Raw genomic sequence first — 18,902 nt, forward strand, 5'->3', positions numbered from 1 at the left:
GAAACAAACTACGGAGAAATGTTATTGAGGAGGAGCTACAAAAAGACTTAACAGAAGGCAATGCCGAGAAAGCCAATCAGCGCTCTCAAAATCTCTTGGGGATACTATGTGTGTAAAGAGAGTTTACATGCCCCCGGGCATTTTTTTCTCCTTTAAATTACAAGCTTAAAATCTATTTGGCACCTTGGCGATTGTAGTTGTGATATGCAACACGATACGGAAATATCACCACCACGACTTACATTTCAAGTTATTCATATTTAAAGTCAAAATATTCTATTCAAACACTTTCAATAGCAAACTGAAAAAATATGCTATAAAAAGCTTATTACATTAATCTCTTTTAATGAAATGTTTAATTTTATTAAGCACCATTTTTTGCATTTTCAGTCGCCTATGGCAACCTTGTTATAGGTTAAATTATTTATGCATAAAAATCGTTAAAATACTATAACTGCATCACAGGAGGAAGGTGGTCTGATTATTTGCTTATTTTTGCGGAAAAAAAGGGAAAGGTATGAAAAGCAAATATTTAGTTAAAATCCACTTACTTTTGTTTTTTTTTTAAATGCATAAGAAATGAAACAAATTTAAAAAAAAAAATACACTTGGAAAAATTTTAAACTTGAAAATTGAAATAAAAGTTAAAATTGGGGGAAATTATTTGTGCGTTTTATTTTATTTTCGAATTTTTTGTACATGCACCAAAGATGTAAGAAAAAAGATTCACTTTTTCGTAGTAAGATTATTATATGGATTTCTTTATTAATCAAATGAGTTTTGTTTCATTTAGGTTGTTAAAGAATACGAACGAGCTGTAATATTTCGACTGGGTCGTTTTTCCAAAGGAGGTGCTGCAGGACCTGGTAAGTCTTGTTTTTTTTAATACATGTATATCCTCTTAGATTAAAAACATACCTAAACTTACTCTTTTATTGTAGAGCTTAGGTTTCCTAGTGGAAGCTTGTAAGATTATGGGTATTTGTGTGGTACAAGAAAAATGGTCAGTAATAAAATATTAACGTAATTAATTTTGATTTTGATATTTTTTCTTGTAACCGTCGTTGCACAGCCGACCCAATTTTGAGATAACGACTGAGAATGTTCAATTCTATAGCCTTGTGTTTTTAAACCCGATCCAAAAGACAAGGGAACTTCTGGATCAAATATTGGGAGAAATTAGCCTTCGTGAAGGACTTTTTGATTGAATTTACCGCATCTACGTTGCAGGGAGAGGAAAAGCAAGAGGCAAGGGACTTTAACCAATGATCCTTCTGCCTTACCATGATCCGATACTTAATTGATTCATGCTCCTTAAATATGATGCTTTATAACCTTTACGGATATATGGATTCAGCTACCTTGCTGAATCCCTATATCCATGATTCACTTGCTTTAGAAAGGATACAAAACCTTGAAAGCAAAATTATATTTAAAATGTAGCACTTTAACGTCAACACTGTGGTCGGTTCGAGCCGGGTATGGATTTCGTATCGACTAGCCATTGCTGGGATTCGAACCTAGGTCACCTCATTGTAAGGCGATCGCTTCATCCCCTGAACTGCCATGGCTAAAAGTTACCCATAGGGGGAAATGATCAAAGAGAGAAAAACGTTTTATGTCCATTTTTCATAAAATTGACTTTGGACCACCGTCTGTTGCATTTTATAAGAATCAGTAATCATACGGTATTATGACATTCAGAAATTATATAAAATATTGTACTTGGTAGTTTAAATGTGTTAAATGTGGGTTAAATGATTCAGTGTTTACATTATGTACTCAGGGTTCAAAAAGTTAAAATTGTTAGCCTTTGAAGAAAAAAAAACTATTTTTTAACGATGACAATAAAATACTGTAACAGCTACATTACGTTTTTAATGTTGATCGCCGTTACGGTCTCGGTTTGAATTTGAAATATTTTAACCATGTGGCATTCGTAAATTTTGTTTAAGAGGATGATATATCCTTTAACTCCAATGGACATATAATTTCTTTTACATTTTTTTATATAAATATCTGACATTCGATAACTTTAATCGGCATAATTTTTTGTTTACTTTACTAACCCTTTTAACACCTTTAATAGAGAAAGTTTTGAATTTATTTTCAAGTTCAAATATTTGTACAATTTATGCGTTTTTTCCTATATTTAATACTTCAAAGGGATATTATGGAGACATAATTCATTTGTAAATAACTGAATGAGTGTTTATAACACAATTTCAAGAAATGCTTTGTATGCTGTAAGCGGATGTAAACGGATTCCACCAATTCAATTTATAAACATACTTCTTTCAATGCCTCGCAGTGGACCGATCGTAAAAACATGGTTCCCAGTAGAACACTTTGTCATTAAGCGCTTTGTGACTATTTCGATCAGCCTACGTAGGGACCGAGGGTGTGCGGTATCGATCCTCGTTAAACTGTTCTACCGTAAAGTGCTCGACTTCGCTCACAGGTCATTGGGCTACCAAAGCGCCATCCCCTCTGCAGAGGATCAAAATTGTGATGGTATGTCTTCGGATCATCCTCAGGGATGTTTCCCAGACCGTCGCCAACAGCTCATTGTGCAGCTTTAGAGCGACGCAAATGAAATACCTACCTATTTTTTTAATGCTTTTGCAATTTTTTTCTGTTATTGGGATGATTTATTCTTTTTCCCCCCCCCTCTAAATAAAGGTCTGTTTTTCATACTTCCCTGCACTGATGTTTACCGTAAAGTAGATCTAAGAACAGTATCTTTCAACGTCCCACCTCAAGAGGTAAGATCTTTACTTACCTATTTACATTATAATTATTCAAAAATAACGCACAATTTCAGAAATGAATTAAAGAAACACGGAATGTACGGTTTGCTGCGTACTGCATGGAAATGAGTGAGATTAATTCTCATCTGATTATTTAATAACAAATGTCGCTAGCAGCTCGCATTATTAACTTAGGAAAAACTATAAAACTTTATTTTTAAGGAAAAAAACACTACCTAATATTTTTGTTACTATATAACGTCACTGTGTAACGATGTGCGTCGCAGTTTGATGACAAAATTAAGAGACGTCGTTATATGGCATGTACTTCAGTTGAATGCACAGATTTAAAATTTTGCAGTCAGAAGTGCCATCTACTTATAAATTTTGTGACTTATATTTGAATTTGATGAGCAAAATATCTAGTTTCCTAATCAGAATTCACCAAGCTTAAACTTTTTTCTTTTTTTCTTTTAAATTTTTCGTCAGTTTTAGGACATTTGGTTCGTAAACTGCTGTTTTTACTTCATGAGTTTTTTTTACTTTTTATTGAAAGCAATGTTTTCAATAAAATAAAACACTGTATGCAACACTATATACTTATCTTTCAAATCCTGATTGAAATTGTGATTAAAACAACAGTTCTCGTAAGAGTTCGCAAACTCGATAGGTGAATTCGAACAAAACCACTCGCAAATGAACCATTATTGAGGTCAATAATGACGAACAGAAGATGAATTAAAATTCGCTGAAATAGTTTATTTGAATATGTAACTTTTTAGCAAAATACAAATGCACTCCAGTTTCACTTGATAAGCATAGATTGCTAAACTGGATAACTTAAATATTTTCGGTGGTAGAAAATTAACAATTAAGGTTAGGCTTAGTTTTCTGTTTGTTTATGTTGGTCCTAAACAAGAGGTGTATGTTCCCCCAAGAAAAAAGAAAAAAACTGGCTGTAAAACCAGTGCATATCTGCTAGACCAGTGCCTTCTAGAGTAGCAAATTATATCCCGCAAAACTTATCGTTCGTTCGTTGTTGTAGAACAGCGCATCTGAGGGCGCATCTAAATGGCCCTTGCAAAATTAAATTAAAACCCTTGCAAAACTCTAAATTAAATATAGCAAAAGTTTTCCTTTAACTTTTTAAGAAATTTTGATAGAAAATTATTTTACAGCCGATTTTTTTTTTCAGTTTGGCCTTTTTTTGTAGTTTAGACCTAAGCACAAACAGCCTAGCCTAAAATAAAATTTTTAAGCCTTTTTATTTAGGAACTGGCCCTACTAATGTTTAAAACTTACGTCCCGCAGTGGGCTGATCGTAAAGACACGGTTCCCAGTAGAACACCGAAGTCAAGCATCACTGGCTGCGGTAAGGATGACTAGTTTGGGTGACAACTTTTATCAGCCTGCATAGGATCGAGGGGAGCGGTTTCGATCATCATTAAACTCTTCGACCTTAATGTGCTCGACTTCATGCGCAGGTAGTCGAGCTACCAAAGCAGGGGAGCCATCCCCTATGCAGGGATCAAAATTGCGATGGCATGTCTTCGGATCATCCTCAGGGATGTTTCCCAGACCGTCGCCATTGTGCAGCTCTAGTGCGACGTAAATAATATACCTATCTACCTACTTAAAATTTGCGTTAAAACGATGGGCCGCAAAATTATGCTCACGTTGATTTCAATAGTTGTACAAACTCATCCGAGTTCAAATTAAAATTAATTGACTCTATTTAATTTTCAAATGTCATATAATCAAAAAAATATCCTCAAAATTTCTAGAAATATTTTGAAACTCTATTAATATTTTTGTAAATTTTTTCCTTCATTTTGCTTCATAGGTTTTGACAAAGGACTCCGTTACCGTTGCTGTAGACGCCGTTGTTTATTTTCGAATCAGTGACGCAACAGTTGCCGTGTCGAATGTCCGTAACTATGCTTCGTCCACTCAATTGTTAGCAATGACATCACTAAGAACGGTCCTAGGCACAAAAAGTCTATCTGAAATACTATCCGAAAGAGAGCAAATCAGTCACGTGATGCAGGTAAGACAGTCATGCTCATCTATAATTTCGATGTGATATCGACCCATTAATCCCTTGCGAGACAGAATGAAATTAAACCAAAATTTTACCAACATTTATCATTAAATTTTAGCTACAATTATCTCTTTGAAATGGAATAACTGCAAGTGGCGTAGTGTGGGTGTCTCTAACCTGATTGAATATTGAAATGAGGAATTTGTTTTAGTTAGAAACGATTCTTTCCATTCTATTTCGAGTCAGCCAATCGCATTCAGTATAGATTCACTTAAGTGACACATTCTAAATTCTTTCACGAAGATTCTTTCACTATATATTTGCGCAGAGACTTAACACAAAGACAGGTACGAAGCCACGTAAAACATAAACAAACTAATGATGCATTGAAGTTGCCAGGTACACAAAACAAAAATACATCACGGTTACAATAAAATACATAAAAAAAATAATAAATCTAAATTAGGTAAAAGAGGCAGACGAGAAAGAATTATATTTCAACTAATTCAATGAGCGATACGGCTATGTATTTAATTTACTTATCGTTAATTTACATATTAACTTCTATAGAGAAAAATATCTCAACTTTAATACACCATTTTGTGGATAAATATTAGCTGGTCCTGACGTCATGGATCACATATGTGGGTATGAAAGTTCTTCTTCTTGAAGTACTAGTACCCAATTGTGTTATCTGTTCTTTAACTAGACAAGGGATTGTAAGTAGTACTTCAGCCTGCAGGTTGCCATGGTAATGCAAATAGAATGCTGAGGTATTTTTTTCAAAATTCAAAGCAGTAGATTAAAACATTTACAAGGGAAGTACACACTTGTACTATTTATATTAAAACGAAAAGAAGTTTCAATTATAGTGCAGAGTCAAAAACTCTTCTTCGGGGTTATGTGCATACTTTAATATGTTGTAAAAAATTGTAGACCTTACATTTCAAAGTTTTTTCGACAATTATTTAATAAAATAATAAAAAATAATAAATTTATACTGAAATGTATTTTTCATGGAATTATCATCCGATAAACGAATTTTATAATTGTGTGCAAAAATGTTTTTATTCGTCCAAAAAGTCCCAAAAGGAAAATACCCAAAAAGTAAAATTAGCTTTAAGGGGTCCAAAACCCTCTCCTGACGAAACTATTGGGATCCTATTTCCCAGATTGTGGCTACTTCTAATATTTTGGGGATCAAAATCCAAATCCGTTGAATGAAATTTATGTTTATTCAGGGAGAATGCGTTTTTGTGTCATATTTCGTAATTTAAAATATCATTTGCACTTGCAGTTAGCATATTAAGCTGTAGCATATTTAAGCCATTAATATTGATTCCTAGAACTTGAAAATCCGATCATTAGATCAAGCATCATTCTGGGTGAACCGTTCGTTTATATTGGAAGAGGGGGGCGCACTGCACATCTGATTCTGATACGTGCGAAACATTTCGCTGCGATCAATATTTAACATTTGATAAAAACTGTAGAAATTGCATTTGCTATTGTAGCTACAAAAATCTAAAACAAAGAATATTATAAAAATTCATCTTCCGTTACCGGCGTTAATAAGATTTCTAATTTTGATTGAAGTTAAAATGTCCAAACACTAATTCCAATTCTTCGCTAAATCAAAACTGCAGATCAGATTTAAGAACAGATGTTTAACAAATGAACTATGGGAAATAAGTTAAAATTGCGTTAAATCGTATGATTAAACCTTGAAACGTAGGATTTAAAATAAATTGAAATGGTATTTTGTTACAAACAAGGTGGAATCGATAAGCTTTGCGTATCAGAGCTTCGAATAAATATAGGTGAAAGTGAAAGCTTTGGGCATCCCTCATTCAGATAAAAATAACTCAGATGATTCGAATGTGGGTCATATTATAAACTCTTGCTCTAACAATTCTTTCGATAAAGACGAAAGAATTTTTGTTTTGTATTAAAGTAAATAACATTAAATGTCATACATTTTTTAAATGATTTTGGATAATTAATTGGTAATATTATGAATTTTGAAGAAGTTGAATTTTAAAAGACTTATTAATTATTAAAACTCTACTAGTGAAAGTTTTTAAATGTATGCATGCGTCAGTATTAAATCTAATCTGATTAATTTATACCTACTTAATTCATTTAAATAAGTAAGCAATGATAGGTGATGGTTGGATTAGAATTTTAATCATTCATTTAAGCAAAATTAAAAAAACCTTTAACTGTCAAATACATCCTTATATATAATGTTCCTTATTTATAATGTTGCTTGAATCGAGAGTAGGGTTAATTCCTGTTTTTGTACAGGTTTTTTAAATTTTATTTTATAAAAGTCGCTGAACGGCATACCTTATTTTTTAGGTCTACGATTAATGATGTTGAACTCCGTAGCCTTGTAATTTTGAACCCAATCCTTGTAATTTTGAATGCAGAAGACAAGGAAACCCCTGGATCAAGTATTGAGGGAAATTTGAGAACTTTTTGATGGAATTAACCACATTTGCTTTACATAGAGAGGAAAACCACTAAAACCTCCCATGATTAGCCTGACGGCAGGGGGACTCTAACCCATGATCCCTTTACTACTGAGGATATTTTACGTCAGCACTGTGGTCGGTGCAAGCCGGATGCGAAATTGGTATCGACAGCTTTCGCTGGGGTTCGAACCCGGTTTACCTCATTGGAAGGCGAACGCTCCACCCCCTAGCCATCACCGGTCTTGGACAAAAATATGGCAATCCTTTTCTACTAAGTATATGAAAAAAAATTTCTTTTACGAGTAAATGATTTGAATACTTTACGCGACACATTTTGAAAGATATAAAGTTAGGTAAGAAAGTTGAATAATTCTTTAGGAAACGAATTTTAAAATCTCAGGAACTATTCAGCCGATTTCTATCAAATTTCGTACTTTGCTTTGTTAAATTGAATACTGTAAAATGATGAATAAAATTGTCTACCTTGAAACTCAAAATTATTTTTCGACTAATATTAAATAAAATAATAAAAAATTTATTTTTTGCACGGAATTATTTTTGGATAAACGAATATGTGGGCAATCATTTTTCAATTCAATTGAAAAAGTTCTTGAGAAGTGGCGAAATGCGCAAAAAAATGAAATGAACATTAGGTGGTCCAAAGTTTGAACCGCTCTCCAGAGGGGCTACTCCCTATATTTTTGGAGTTAAACACCAGAATCTGTTTCAAAAAACAAATGTTTATTAAGAGAGAGTACGTTTTTGTGTCTGAATTCGTAACTTAAAATATCGTCTGCTCAAATTAATTAGCATATTTGAGGTTGTTCTTTCGAACCATTAACATTGAATTCTAGAATGTGAAGATCTGATCCTTAGATCAAAAGTTATTCAAAGCGGTTCTTTTTTTTTTTTGCACCCTGTACACCTACTTTACATGACGATTCACTATGTCAAAACAAAAAAATGCTTTGATAAATGATGTTGGCAAAGAATTAGAAAATGTAGAGGTCAAGCTGAGGCACTTTAAAAGAAGAGGTACACCTTTAATTATAGTTCCGAAATCAGATGTTTCGATTAATATACGTGCATGTTACGAAGTAACTATAAACAAACTCCTTGAAGCGCATCATCCTATACCACGAATCGATTTGTGTTTTTTAGAATATAAACTGTGGTTACTCAATTCTTTCATTCTTAAAATTTATTTCGGAAATTTATTGTGCCTAAAACAAAAATTGTGTACATGTTACTGTGAATGACCGAAATTAGAGAATGAATATTGACAATCACGTAGTCGCTTAGGTAAATCTCCGAAATATATATACTAGGTCTAGTTAAGTGAAACTGCCCAGTATACATTTGCCCGGTATGCCCTACATCAATGTTTTTTTAATGTTTAATGCCGTTGCCTGGTATACTTTTGCCCGGTATGCCCTACCTCAATGTTTTTTAAGGTCAAGTGCCACTTCCCAGTATACATTAAACCGGTACTCCGAACACTGATGTTTCTCCCAATCTATCCTCAGCAGATATTAAAATATCGATTTAAAAAAATAATATCAAGGAATAAGTTAATATAAAATCGGATATAACAAATATACGAACGTTCACCAAAGCGATTATGTGATTGTTGACATTCACCGGTGAAAGTCGACATTCTCTTGATTTCGGTCAATCACGGTAACATATATTTATAATATAAATACTTTTGTATTTTTTTAAAAATTATCTGATTGAATCTTTGTAAAAACTAGAGTAGTAGATAATATTAAAAAGTATCTACGATTAATCTTTTCGCGCCGACTGTCTCAAATACGTGCCTGCATAAAACCGTATCAATCAGGGTGTAAAAAAATAAAACTGGTAATGAAAGTATTTCTGTAGCAGTTCATTTGTGGGTGGAGTTATAATTGTTTGATTTATTTAATTCACCATTACTTTGTTCAAAATAAAACTATTTAGCAGGGCTCGAAAAACCACCCGTCCTCGGCGGTCAAAAATTCCCCGCGGACAACGAATTTCTCGAATCTGACGTCCGCGCGGACGGCCATTTTCCCGTTAATGTTGGTGATACATTTTCAATTTTTGTTATCTTACAAGAGTCTAGCGCCTCACTTCTAAAATGACTCTCTAATCTAGAAATACAGCAACACACTGCGCATGATGGAATTGATGTTTTCTCTGTCTCCCGTACTGCAGCGGTTGAAAGGGACTTTTCAACAATGAACTTACAAAAAAAAAAAAAAAAAAAAACATTACGTACTGGTCTTAAACAAGAAGCGTTAAACGCATTTATGAACATCTACCTAAATGGAAAACCCCTTTCAGAGTTTTGTGCAGAAACCTTTGTAAATCATTAGCTTGACTGTGGAACTGGCAAGCGTCATGTTTGATTCATTTAAAAAACGCAGTACCCTTGGATAAATTGACATTCCAGATAACTTGACATTTGCCATTTAAATTATTTCATAAAAGAAATAAATTATTTTATAAAAGAAATACTGGGTTCCTATTAGTAATCTATTATTCCTTTTATTACTGTATAATGCAATCCTAGTATTTGTAATCCTAGTAACTACTAATTCATGTTGCAATTTATATAAATGTTTGTAATAAATAAGAGAAAATTATATATTTATTTATTTAGAAGCGACGGGTTAGTTTCAAAGGAGGACGGGTACATTGTTGGACAAGCCGTCCTCGGGGACGGGTAAAAGTTTTGAATTTTTTCGAGCCCTGCTATTTAGTTATACTTTGAATTAACATTGATTATATATATATATATGATTAAACTAACAATAATTAAAGTAAAAGCAAAGTAAGTCTGTCAAATTAGCAACGACTACATTTAAGTTGCCGTTTTTTATTTAATTACAACTTGATTCTGATTTTGTACGGTTCTGAATCACTCGTCCCCAAGAAGTTAAGCGTGTCTTCCCCCTTTTTTTCATTAAAGCATTAGTGAAGAAAAAAAGTCTTTCGGCAGTAAATAGGCTGAATCGAAACTTAAAGGAAATTCTTTTTATAAGTTAATAATAGTGATTCGTGAAATTTAGGATTACTCAGCATCTAATTTCACATTAAAGTGGAATAAGTAAATATCTCTTGAATACCTCAAAAATGTTTGCCACATACTATTGCACGATTTTTTGTACCCCAGAAATAATAAAAAAGAAGAAAACTTTATTTTTTTTAACTTACGCTCTTCACTTTTATTGATTGCATCGAATTCAATGCTCATCTAATTTTTGTTTTTTACAGACCGGTTTGGATGAAGCAACTGTGTCTTGGGGTGTGAAGGTCGAGCGTGTTGAAATGTAAGTAAATATATTTACAAAGATATTTGTTTGACAAATTTCCGTTTAATACTAAGTTATGGGCTGGTTGACATACTGCTCGAAGAGAACGGGAGTTCGAATCCAATAGGCCGAAAACTCCCCGTGTAGTAACTGGTGCACGTTGAATCTGTCAGGTCACAAAGTTCTCCACGTTCCCTTATCTAAATGAGTACTTTTGGGGAATTGGAGATGGATCGTTCTCTGGTTCAGGTCAAAATTATGATCTATAGATGAATGAATGATTGTTTGAATGAGTCTTCCCTATAAACGGGTGCAGCGTATAAGTGTGGCAGAAGTCAAATTCTTCACCATAGATGGCGCTACTGGAAAACAAGAATAGTCACAAAAATTGACAACAACATACTAAGATTTTTTTATTCGTTCTCGCTTTAAATGAATGAGTGAATTCCCGTACTCAAAACAGTGAAATTCTTTAACCCTTTCGCGCCGACTGTCACAAATACGTGACAGCATGAAACCGTATCAATCAGGGTAAAAAGATAAAGCTGGTAATCAAAGTAATTCTTTAGCACAGTTTATTTGTGGGCGGAGTTATAATTGTTTGATTTATTTTATTCACCGTTACTTTGTTCAAAATAAAACTATTTAGTTATACTTTGAATTAACATTGATTATATGTATGATTAAACTAACAATAATTAAGATAAAAGCAAAGTAAGTCTGTCAAATTAGAAACGACTACATTTAAGTTACCGTTTTTTATTTAATTACATCCTGATTCTGATTTTGTACGAATGCTTTTCTGAATCACCCGTCCCCAAGGGGTTAAAGCTCGAAGTTGAATACACCTATGTTTGAGTGAAATACTTGCTTTGCTTTAAATTGAACTCGTTTGACAGATATTTAAGCGGTACTTCAGTTGCGTTAGCTCAGGATTGATTTGAAGTTATTTTTTATTCAATTGTGTGCGAGTTATAAGCTGTAATTTGCATTGTGTTATTTTAAAATGCAAACGATAATAAGTCTAAATAAAATTATTATGTTCTGCGATCTAAATAAGTTATGTTCTTGCTTCTATATTACGTTTAATTTCACTCAAGTTATACTGATGGTCGATTAAAAACGATTGAAATTCACTCAAAGTTTGTGATAAAATTATGCTCTCAAACTTGAGTTATTTCTGTTGATACTTTGAATGAGTGAATTTAGAGTGAGTGAGAGAACTTGTTCCCGTGGATTTAATTCAAGATGAGAATGCTCCTTTTTTCACAAATGAGTAAAATTTCACCTAAGTTGACCAAAAAGTAAAAGAAAAGTCGAAAATCTTTTTTAATACTGAAAAATGTCCTACAGATCAAGTTAAACAAAGTTTAGAACGTCCAAAGTGCAAAATCTAGTAGTAATAGTTCAAAAATTCGTCTAAAGATGGCGCTGGCTGAATATGCCTTACGCAGTGACAAAGCTCTAAGTTCCAGTAGCTTTCACTGGGATAAGAATAACAATAATATGAACATTTATATTAATTTAAAAATAAAAGTAAGGAAGGTTAGTTAATATGTAAGGTGGTGTTGGTTACCGTTCCGAAGGAGTACTCCTTACTAAATGTTCTCCATTCCACGTGGAATGGAGAACATTTTAAATACCAGATACGAGTGTTTTTCATTTTTCGACTCTTCTGAAAAATTTTCCTTTTTGGACTTAGGTCGTTTTCCATTAATGGTCCTCAATTGCTTTCATTAATATTGAAGATTCAGCCTTATGCGAACAGCAAATTTCGATTGAAACGTTCAGTCAGGCAGAACATTGTTTAGTGTGACCTTAGACAGTTCGTTATCATCTATCAGCGAAATATACGACCTTTTACCTACATCTGTCTTGAAGTTTTAACTTCGAGGTGGTGCTTGCTGGTAATTGAAATACAAATTGGTGTGAAAAGAAAATTAATTATGTTGTATTCTAGACATTGATACATTCTACATGAAGGGACATACTTAAGCTCTTTCTTGTTTAAAAAATAGTAGTTGGTAAACATTTAAAAGCTTTATTATCAAATGGTTTGTAAATTTGTTGAGTTTTGTGAGATTGGCTACACTGGGTTATAAAGGCGGAGGAAGAAATTTTTTAAAAAAAGACGTAAAAAGTGAGCAGAACTGTATAAATAAAATAATTTCAGCTCTCGACAACGTTCATATGCATCTTTTAAAGCTAAATCAATCGTGTTTTTAAGGAGCTGAAAATGTTTTTATATTTAACCTTAATTATAAAAAATTATAATTATTAATAAAATTTATAAATAATATTTATAGATAAAATTTTGAACCTTCACCCTCATTGCACATTTTTATCAGGATGACTAAGACCTGTAATACATCCATATGTTTTCTAAGCTAAAATATGAAGGCAAAATATTCAGGTTGTTAGGAGTTATAATAAAGCACATTTTTATAAATTTATACTGCAGTTTTTAATGTTTATTTCCAGGATCTAAAAGAATCTAAAATAAATCAATTAAAGAAAAAGGTTGCGATCGAAGTATTTCATTTCACTTTTTTTTTAAATCTTCGTACCACGAAGTTGTGGCTTAACTATCACTACGATTATTAAACGTCAAACATGCTACTTAGGAATTATTTCTTTCATACGTTAATTACTTCACGATTACAAATCCCATCTTATGATTTCGAACTTACTTAGCTCCCCGTTTTTATTCCAATTTATTTCCTCATGTCATCGACTAATTATCAATTAATTCAAAATCGACCAATCAGTCAATACCTCTTCGTGCCGGCGCACTAAGCTTCGCATTATTTCCAATGTTCCAATTCGGTATCAACATTGAGGTACCTTTTGATAGATGAAGGTTGTCATAGTCTAAAACTACCCTCCCTACATTGGTAACCTGCGAACGTGATATGAACTCGCCCACATCAAAAGCAACGCCCACTTTTATGAATGAACGGCATTGAACAGTTGACTTTCTGATTGTGACAGGCGTCCTCCTCGCACTGTTGCTTATCAGTCTCATTTACACACAACGGGATCATAAACACACTCGACTGCTTATAGCAATGCAGGAAAGATCACACACAAAAACGTGAACTTAATACAGTTCTCACGACAAACGCTTAAAACTCGGTGAACTTAATACAGATCTCACCACTAGCGCTCAACATCCGATGAACTTAATATAGCTCTTGCAGTTTTTCGCAAATGTGGTAACTAATGGTAGGCGTTTATCAAATTCTATCCCTGATAAAATTCTAGTGGGGGAGTATAGTGGCGTAATTACCACTACTATTATTAAACATCAATTCACTTGTATGTAAGACTTGCTAACTTTAATAGATTTGCTTGCCCTGCCCTCACTACTATAAGCAGCAACCTAAAAAAGAAGCTATATACAACTGAAGGTAAATTTGTACGCACAATGACTGGCGCCCCAAGGGCGATTAGCAATAGATTACTCAGAAAAGACTTAAACATTGATGATATCAATTGCTTTATAGCCAAATTGACCACAAAATTTTATAGTGACGCAAAAACATGTACCACATCAGATTTCAATAAGTTGTTCCATATGGATATAATCCGGGATAATCCGAATTTCAGCCCAATTACCGCCTTTTTATGCTCAGACTGCATACTATTAACTTTATCATACAACTCTACTCAAGGGGATCTCCCCATTCCAAAGATGATTTTCACTTTAAAGATTTACTTCTTTAAGGACTTGATTTGTTGTTACAACACACTACAACTTCAAAGATATTTAGGACCTCCTAGAATTCGACAAAACAGATTCGATGAATCGGTTAGTGGCGCCTCGCGTCAAACGCCGAGATATCCCCAATATCCAGCATCCAACTTTAATAGATTTGATCGACGAAGCTTTTGATTCATGAAAATTGCCCTTGTCGATATCACCTTTCACCAAAGTCTCGTGAAGTTTCGCAAAAATAGATATAAATAGATTTATTTCACTTTCCAAATTTAAAAAAAATAGTGAAATATTTTTTTTACGATTTTCATACCATGCTTATTAAAAATTTTCGTATTTTTTTCCCTACAGCAAAGACGTTCGATTACCTAAGCAAATGCTGATCTAATGACGAAGAAAGAAATGAGGATTTGTGGCAGTTTGGGAAAAACGCTTGTTTGATGTTTATGCATAAGTTAATGTTATTTCTTTTCAATGTTATTTCCACTTTTTGCATGTTTCGCTATATGTAGGGAATTCTTTTTAGCGAATCGAAGAAGTCTTGCACACAATTATAGAATTTGTTTATCCAAAGATTATTCTATGCAAAAAAATAACATTCAATATATATTTATTATTTTTTATTATTTTATTCAATAATGGTAGTAAAAATGTTGAATTGTAAGGTATACAACTTATTGCATCATTTAAAAGTTAATAATTTTCATGGCAAAATACAAAATTTGAACATAAATCGGTTGTATAGTTCTTGAGAAATCGAATTTCAAAAAAGCCAGATGTTTGTTCTATTCGATCGATTTCTCTGAAAGTTTGTATTTTTTGCATTTAAAATTATACTTTTTAAGATGATGTGATCAATTGTTTACATTAGAATGCAAAATTTTTTCGACTAATATTAAATAAAAAATGACACATTTTTTGCACAGATTTATCGTTGGATAAAAGCATTTTATATTTGAGTACAAAAATGCTTCAATCCGTTTCGGGTTTTTGCGAAATACGCAAAAGGAAAAATTAACATTAAGGGATCCCAAGTTTTGGATCGCTCTCCTGACCAAACTATGGGGATCATATTTCCCAGATTGGGACTACCCCCAATATTTTGGTGGTCAAAAATCCGAATCCTTCGATAAAAAAGTATGTTTACTCAAAGAAAATATGTTTTTGTGTCTGATATCTTAACTTAAAATATCGTCTGCGCATATTAATTAACATATTTGAGGTCACCCCCTTAAACCATTAAGATTGAGTCCTAGAATTTGAATATCCGATTATTAGATCAAAAGTTATTTATAGTGGTCCGTTTTTTATTTTGCTCACTGTACGCCAGTTGGGAAAGACTTTACTATTTGATTATGAAATAATAATCAAAATTCGAATTGTTTTTTTAATTTTAAGCAACTTTACCAACAATTAAAACCACGGCTGCTACGGATATGATTAGATTATTAGATTCGATTCAATAAGTGAAAAAATTATTATTACTATTATTTTAATTTCAAAAAAAAAAAAAATTATAAATTGTATCATAAATGTTAATGCCACTAAGATTTTCCTCACCGACCGTACAAGTTTCATCGATTCTTAAAGTTCCCTCCAGGGCTCGAAAAAACTCAGAAATCTTACCCGTCCCCTAGGACGGCCTGTCCAACAATGTACCCGTCCTCCTTTGGAACTAACCCGTCGCTTCCAAATAAATAAAAATATAATTTTCTCTTATTTATTACTAACATTTATATAAATTGCACAATGAATTAGTAGTTACTAGGATTACAAATACTAGGATAACATTATACAGTAATAAAAGAAATACTAGGTTACTAATAGTAAAACCTAGTATTTCTTTAATAAATAATTTACATAATAAAGGTCAAGTTATCTGTCAATTATCATGTCAATTTATCCGATGGTACTGCGTTTTTTAAATGAATCAAATACGACGTTTGCCAGTTCCACAATCAAGCCAATGATTTACAGAGGTTTCTGCACAGAAATTTGAAAGAGGTTTTCCATTTAGGTATATGTTCATAATTGCGGTTGACGCTTGTTGTTTAAGACCAGTACGTAACGTGTTTTTTTTTATGTTCATTGATGAAAAGCCCCTTTCAACCGCTGCAGTACTCCCAGACAGAGAAAACATCAATTCCACAATGCGCAGTATGTTGCTGTATTTCGAGATTAAAGGGTCATTTTAGAAGTGAGGAGCTAGACTCTTGTAAGATAACAAAAATTGAAAATATATCACGAACATTAACGGGAAAATGGCCGTCCGCGCGGACGTTGGATTCAAGAAATTTGTTGTCCGCGGGGTATTTTTGACCGCCGAGGACGGGCGGACGGGCGGTTTTTCGAGCCCTGGTTCCCTCTACTTTTCCCTCTGTAACAAAATGAGGTATTTTCATACGGCCTCTGGGATTACTTCGACAGGCCTGCCAACTAGTACGCCTTTTGTAAAATAATTTATAGAGTGGTTAACATTTAAAAACCAAATCTTTCAGATTTTTTTTTAAAATTTTGCCAACACTTTAAAAGCCTCTCTACAAAAGAGCTGGAACTAACTGGCGATGCATATGAACTTTCAAATCGTTTTAAAAGAATAAGAAATATTGCATTAAAACACAAACGCAGCTATCTCTAGAATAAATTTTTACAAAAAGCGTAGAAAATTGACAGCCCCGCTTCGATTCAAATTTGAATTGTCATTATTATTTAATTTGCATTTCATATAATTGATGCTTGTCCGTGAAAACCTAAGTGTTAGGGGTTAAAATTCATCGTAAGACTTTCGGGTTACTATTTCCGACTGATTTTTACACCCAAGCTTGAAAAAGCGCACCGTCTAATATTATTAAACTTGTAGTGTTTGCATGGTAACGCTCTCTTTCGATATAACTTTCAACGAAAGAGACAAACAAATGAAGTCGGAAGCTTCCTATGATGCTACCCAAAAAACAACAAACGGTGCTATTTTACACAAATGTAGCCAAATGAGGGATAACACTCAAAACGTGGCAAAACTTACTCTTTATTTATGCTGTGATATTAATTTTGTTAAATTCGTTTTAGGCTCAAAACTTGTTGGAATTTGTAAATAACAGAGCACTCTTATGAATGTTAAAATTACGCGTAAATTTAAGCACACATCACAATAATGAAACTTTCTAGATTATTAAGCCTGTTCACACAGTGCCTCGTAAGCATAACATAAGCGGAGGGATACACCTTGAGTTTCGTCCTGTTTTAGGCAGCTTGTTATTGTTTACATTCAGTCCATATTTTGTGAAAACATTTTTCTTTAAAAATACCTTTACCTTTGTTTTTAATTAATATATTTTAATCAGGTGATTGCAGCCGAAGGTGAGCAAAAAGCTTCGAGAGCCCTCAAGGAAGCAGCCGATGTTATCGCCGACTCACCCGGTGCCTTGCAACTCCGATACCTGCAGACATTGACATCCATCGCTGCAGAAAAGAATTCTACAGTTGTGTTCCCACTGCCCATGGAACTTCTCAGAGGAATGGGAATGACGTGAGCAGAGACGTCACAGGCGACCTTCCTGAGTGAAGTGAATTCAGAATTTTGAGCTTTTACATACTTGTCAACATGTTCCGATTTTTCCAACATTTTTATTGTAATACTAAGAATGGTGATAAAGTTTATGTTTTAATACTTTGTTATTCCTTTAATAAATTTAATAACCACTGCTACATATGGATGGTGTTTTCAATAGAAATGTAAACAATAACAATCTCGAGCTCGGGACCTACTCTAGTTCCGGTTAAAAAGTTTGCAGCTGCTTACTACATGTTATTCTGATAGACGATGTTTTCAAACGGATAATTTTGTTTTCAATAAAAGAAATAAATTAGATGATTTCTGAGCTCAAATCTGCCGTCTTTCATAAGATATTAATGTTATTATGTAATTCTGGGGAGTTTGGAGTGAAAATGTGTTTAAGTTATTTTGTTATTTATTATTAAAAAAGGTGACATGGTTGCTAGATTTCGAATAACTCGCTTTTTTGGCAGTCTTGATTTCGCCTCTTTCCATTTGTTTATTACTGTTTGTTCGTGTTGCAAGCTGTGCACCATCTTACGTTAGTGTTAACACTTTTAGTATTGTAAACACAAGTATTGTTAGCATTGTAAACATAAGTAATAAGTAATCAAATTCATTGTTTGCAAGAATCTCAGAACACAATGATGCCAAATGGCTTTAAAATACAACTGAAACAGTAACCCGGAAATTTAGGCAGTCCCGAGCTTGCAGCGCTCCCTAGTGTAGAAAACACCATCCATAATATATATTTGTTCTTTTTTTCTAATGGAACATTTCGTGTCCGTCTTCCCATTAACATACTCTTCACCTCAGAGATTTTGTCGAAATATGTTTTTCAGTTGTAACGAGCAAAAACAGAAACTTTTAAAATAATTAGATTTTCATAAAGAGTATAACAGATCATAACCTAAAGACTTTTCGACCTGTTTGAATTATCTATGCAGTGCTGAGAAATTTATTTTAATTCAAATTAAATGAAATTCTACAACTCTAACTTTGCTACGATCACTGGAAAAATATTTCCGAAACTACGGAAATTCCGAAATTTTTTTTGCTAAACT

General features: G+C 33.2%; 1 protein-coding gene across 6 annotated transcripts in view; it reads left to right on the forward strand.

Annotated features, from left to right (window-relative positions):
- Nucleotides 1–17,952, forward strand: part of LOC107444749 (stomatin) — a 36,275-nt gene extending 18,323 nt beyond the window's left edge. For 2 of the 6 annotated variants that reach the window (XR_015432928.1, XR_015432927.1), the window contains exons 3-8: nucleotides 794–866; nucleotides 2,683–2,765; nucleotides 4,594–4,797; nucleotides 10,530–10,585; nucleotides 14,637–14,739; nucleotides 17,627–17,806. Coding sequence is in view for 4 of the 6 variants with exons in the window: in XM_087160559.1 (XP_087016685.1) it covers nucleotides 794–866; nucleotides 2,683–2,765; nucleotides 4,594–4,797; nucleotides 10,530–10,585; nucleotides 14,637–14,673 (453 nt within the window). In the remaining 2 variants the exon portion in view is untranslated. Of the gene's footprint in view, nucleotides 1–793; nucleotides 867–2,682; nucleotides 2,766–4,593; nucleotides 4,798–10,529; nucleotides 10,586–14,636; nucleotides 14,740–17,626 lie in introns of all 6 variants that reach the window. The other 4 variants (XM_087160559.1, XM_087160558.1, XM_087160561.1 and 1 more) reach the window with 3 other exon arrangements.
- Nucleotides 17,953–18,902: the final 950 nt, after the last annotated feature.

This window comes from Parasteatoda tepidariorum, chromosome 4, assembly GCF_982258835.1.
Source record: "Parasteatoda tepidariorum strain Cologne lab strain chromosome 4, Ptep-v5.0, whole genome shotgun sequence".
Lineage (NCBI taxonomy): Eukaryota > Metazoa > Arthropoda > Arachnida > Araneae > Theridiidae > Parasteatoda > Parasteatoda tepidariorum.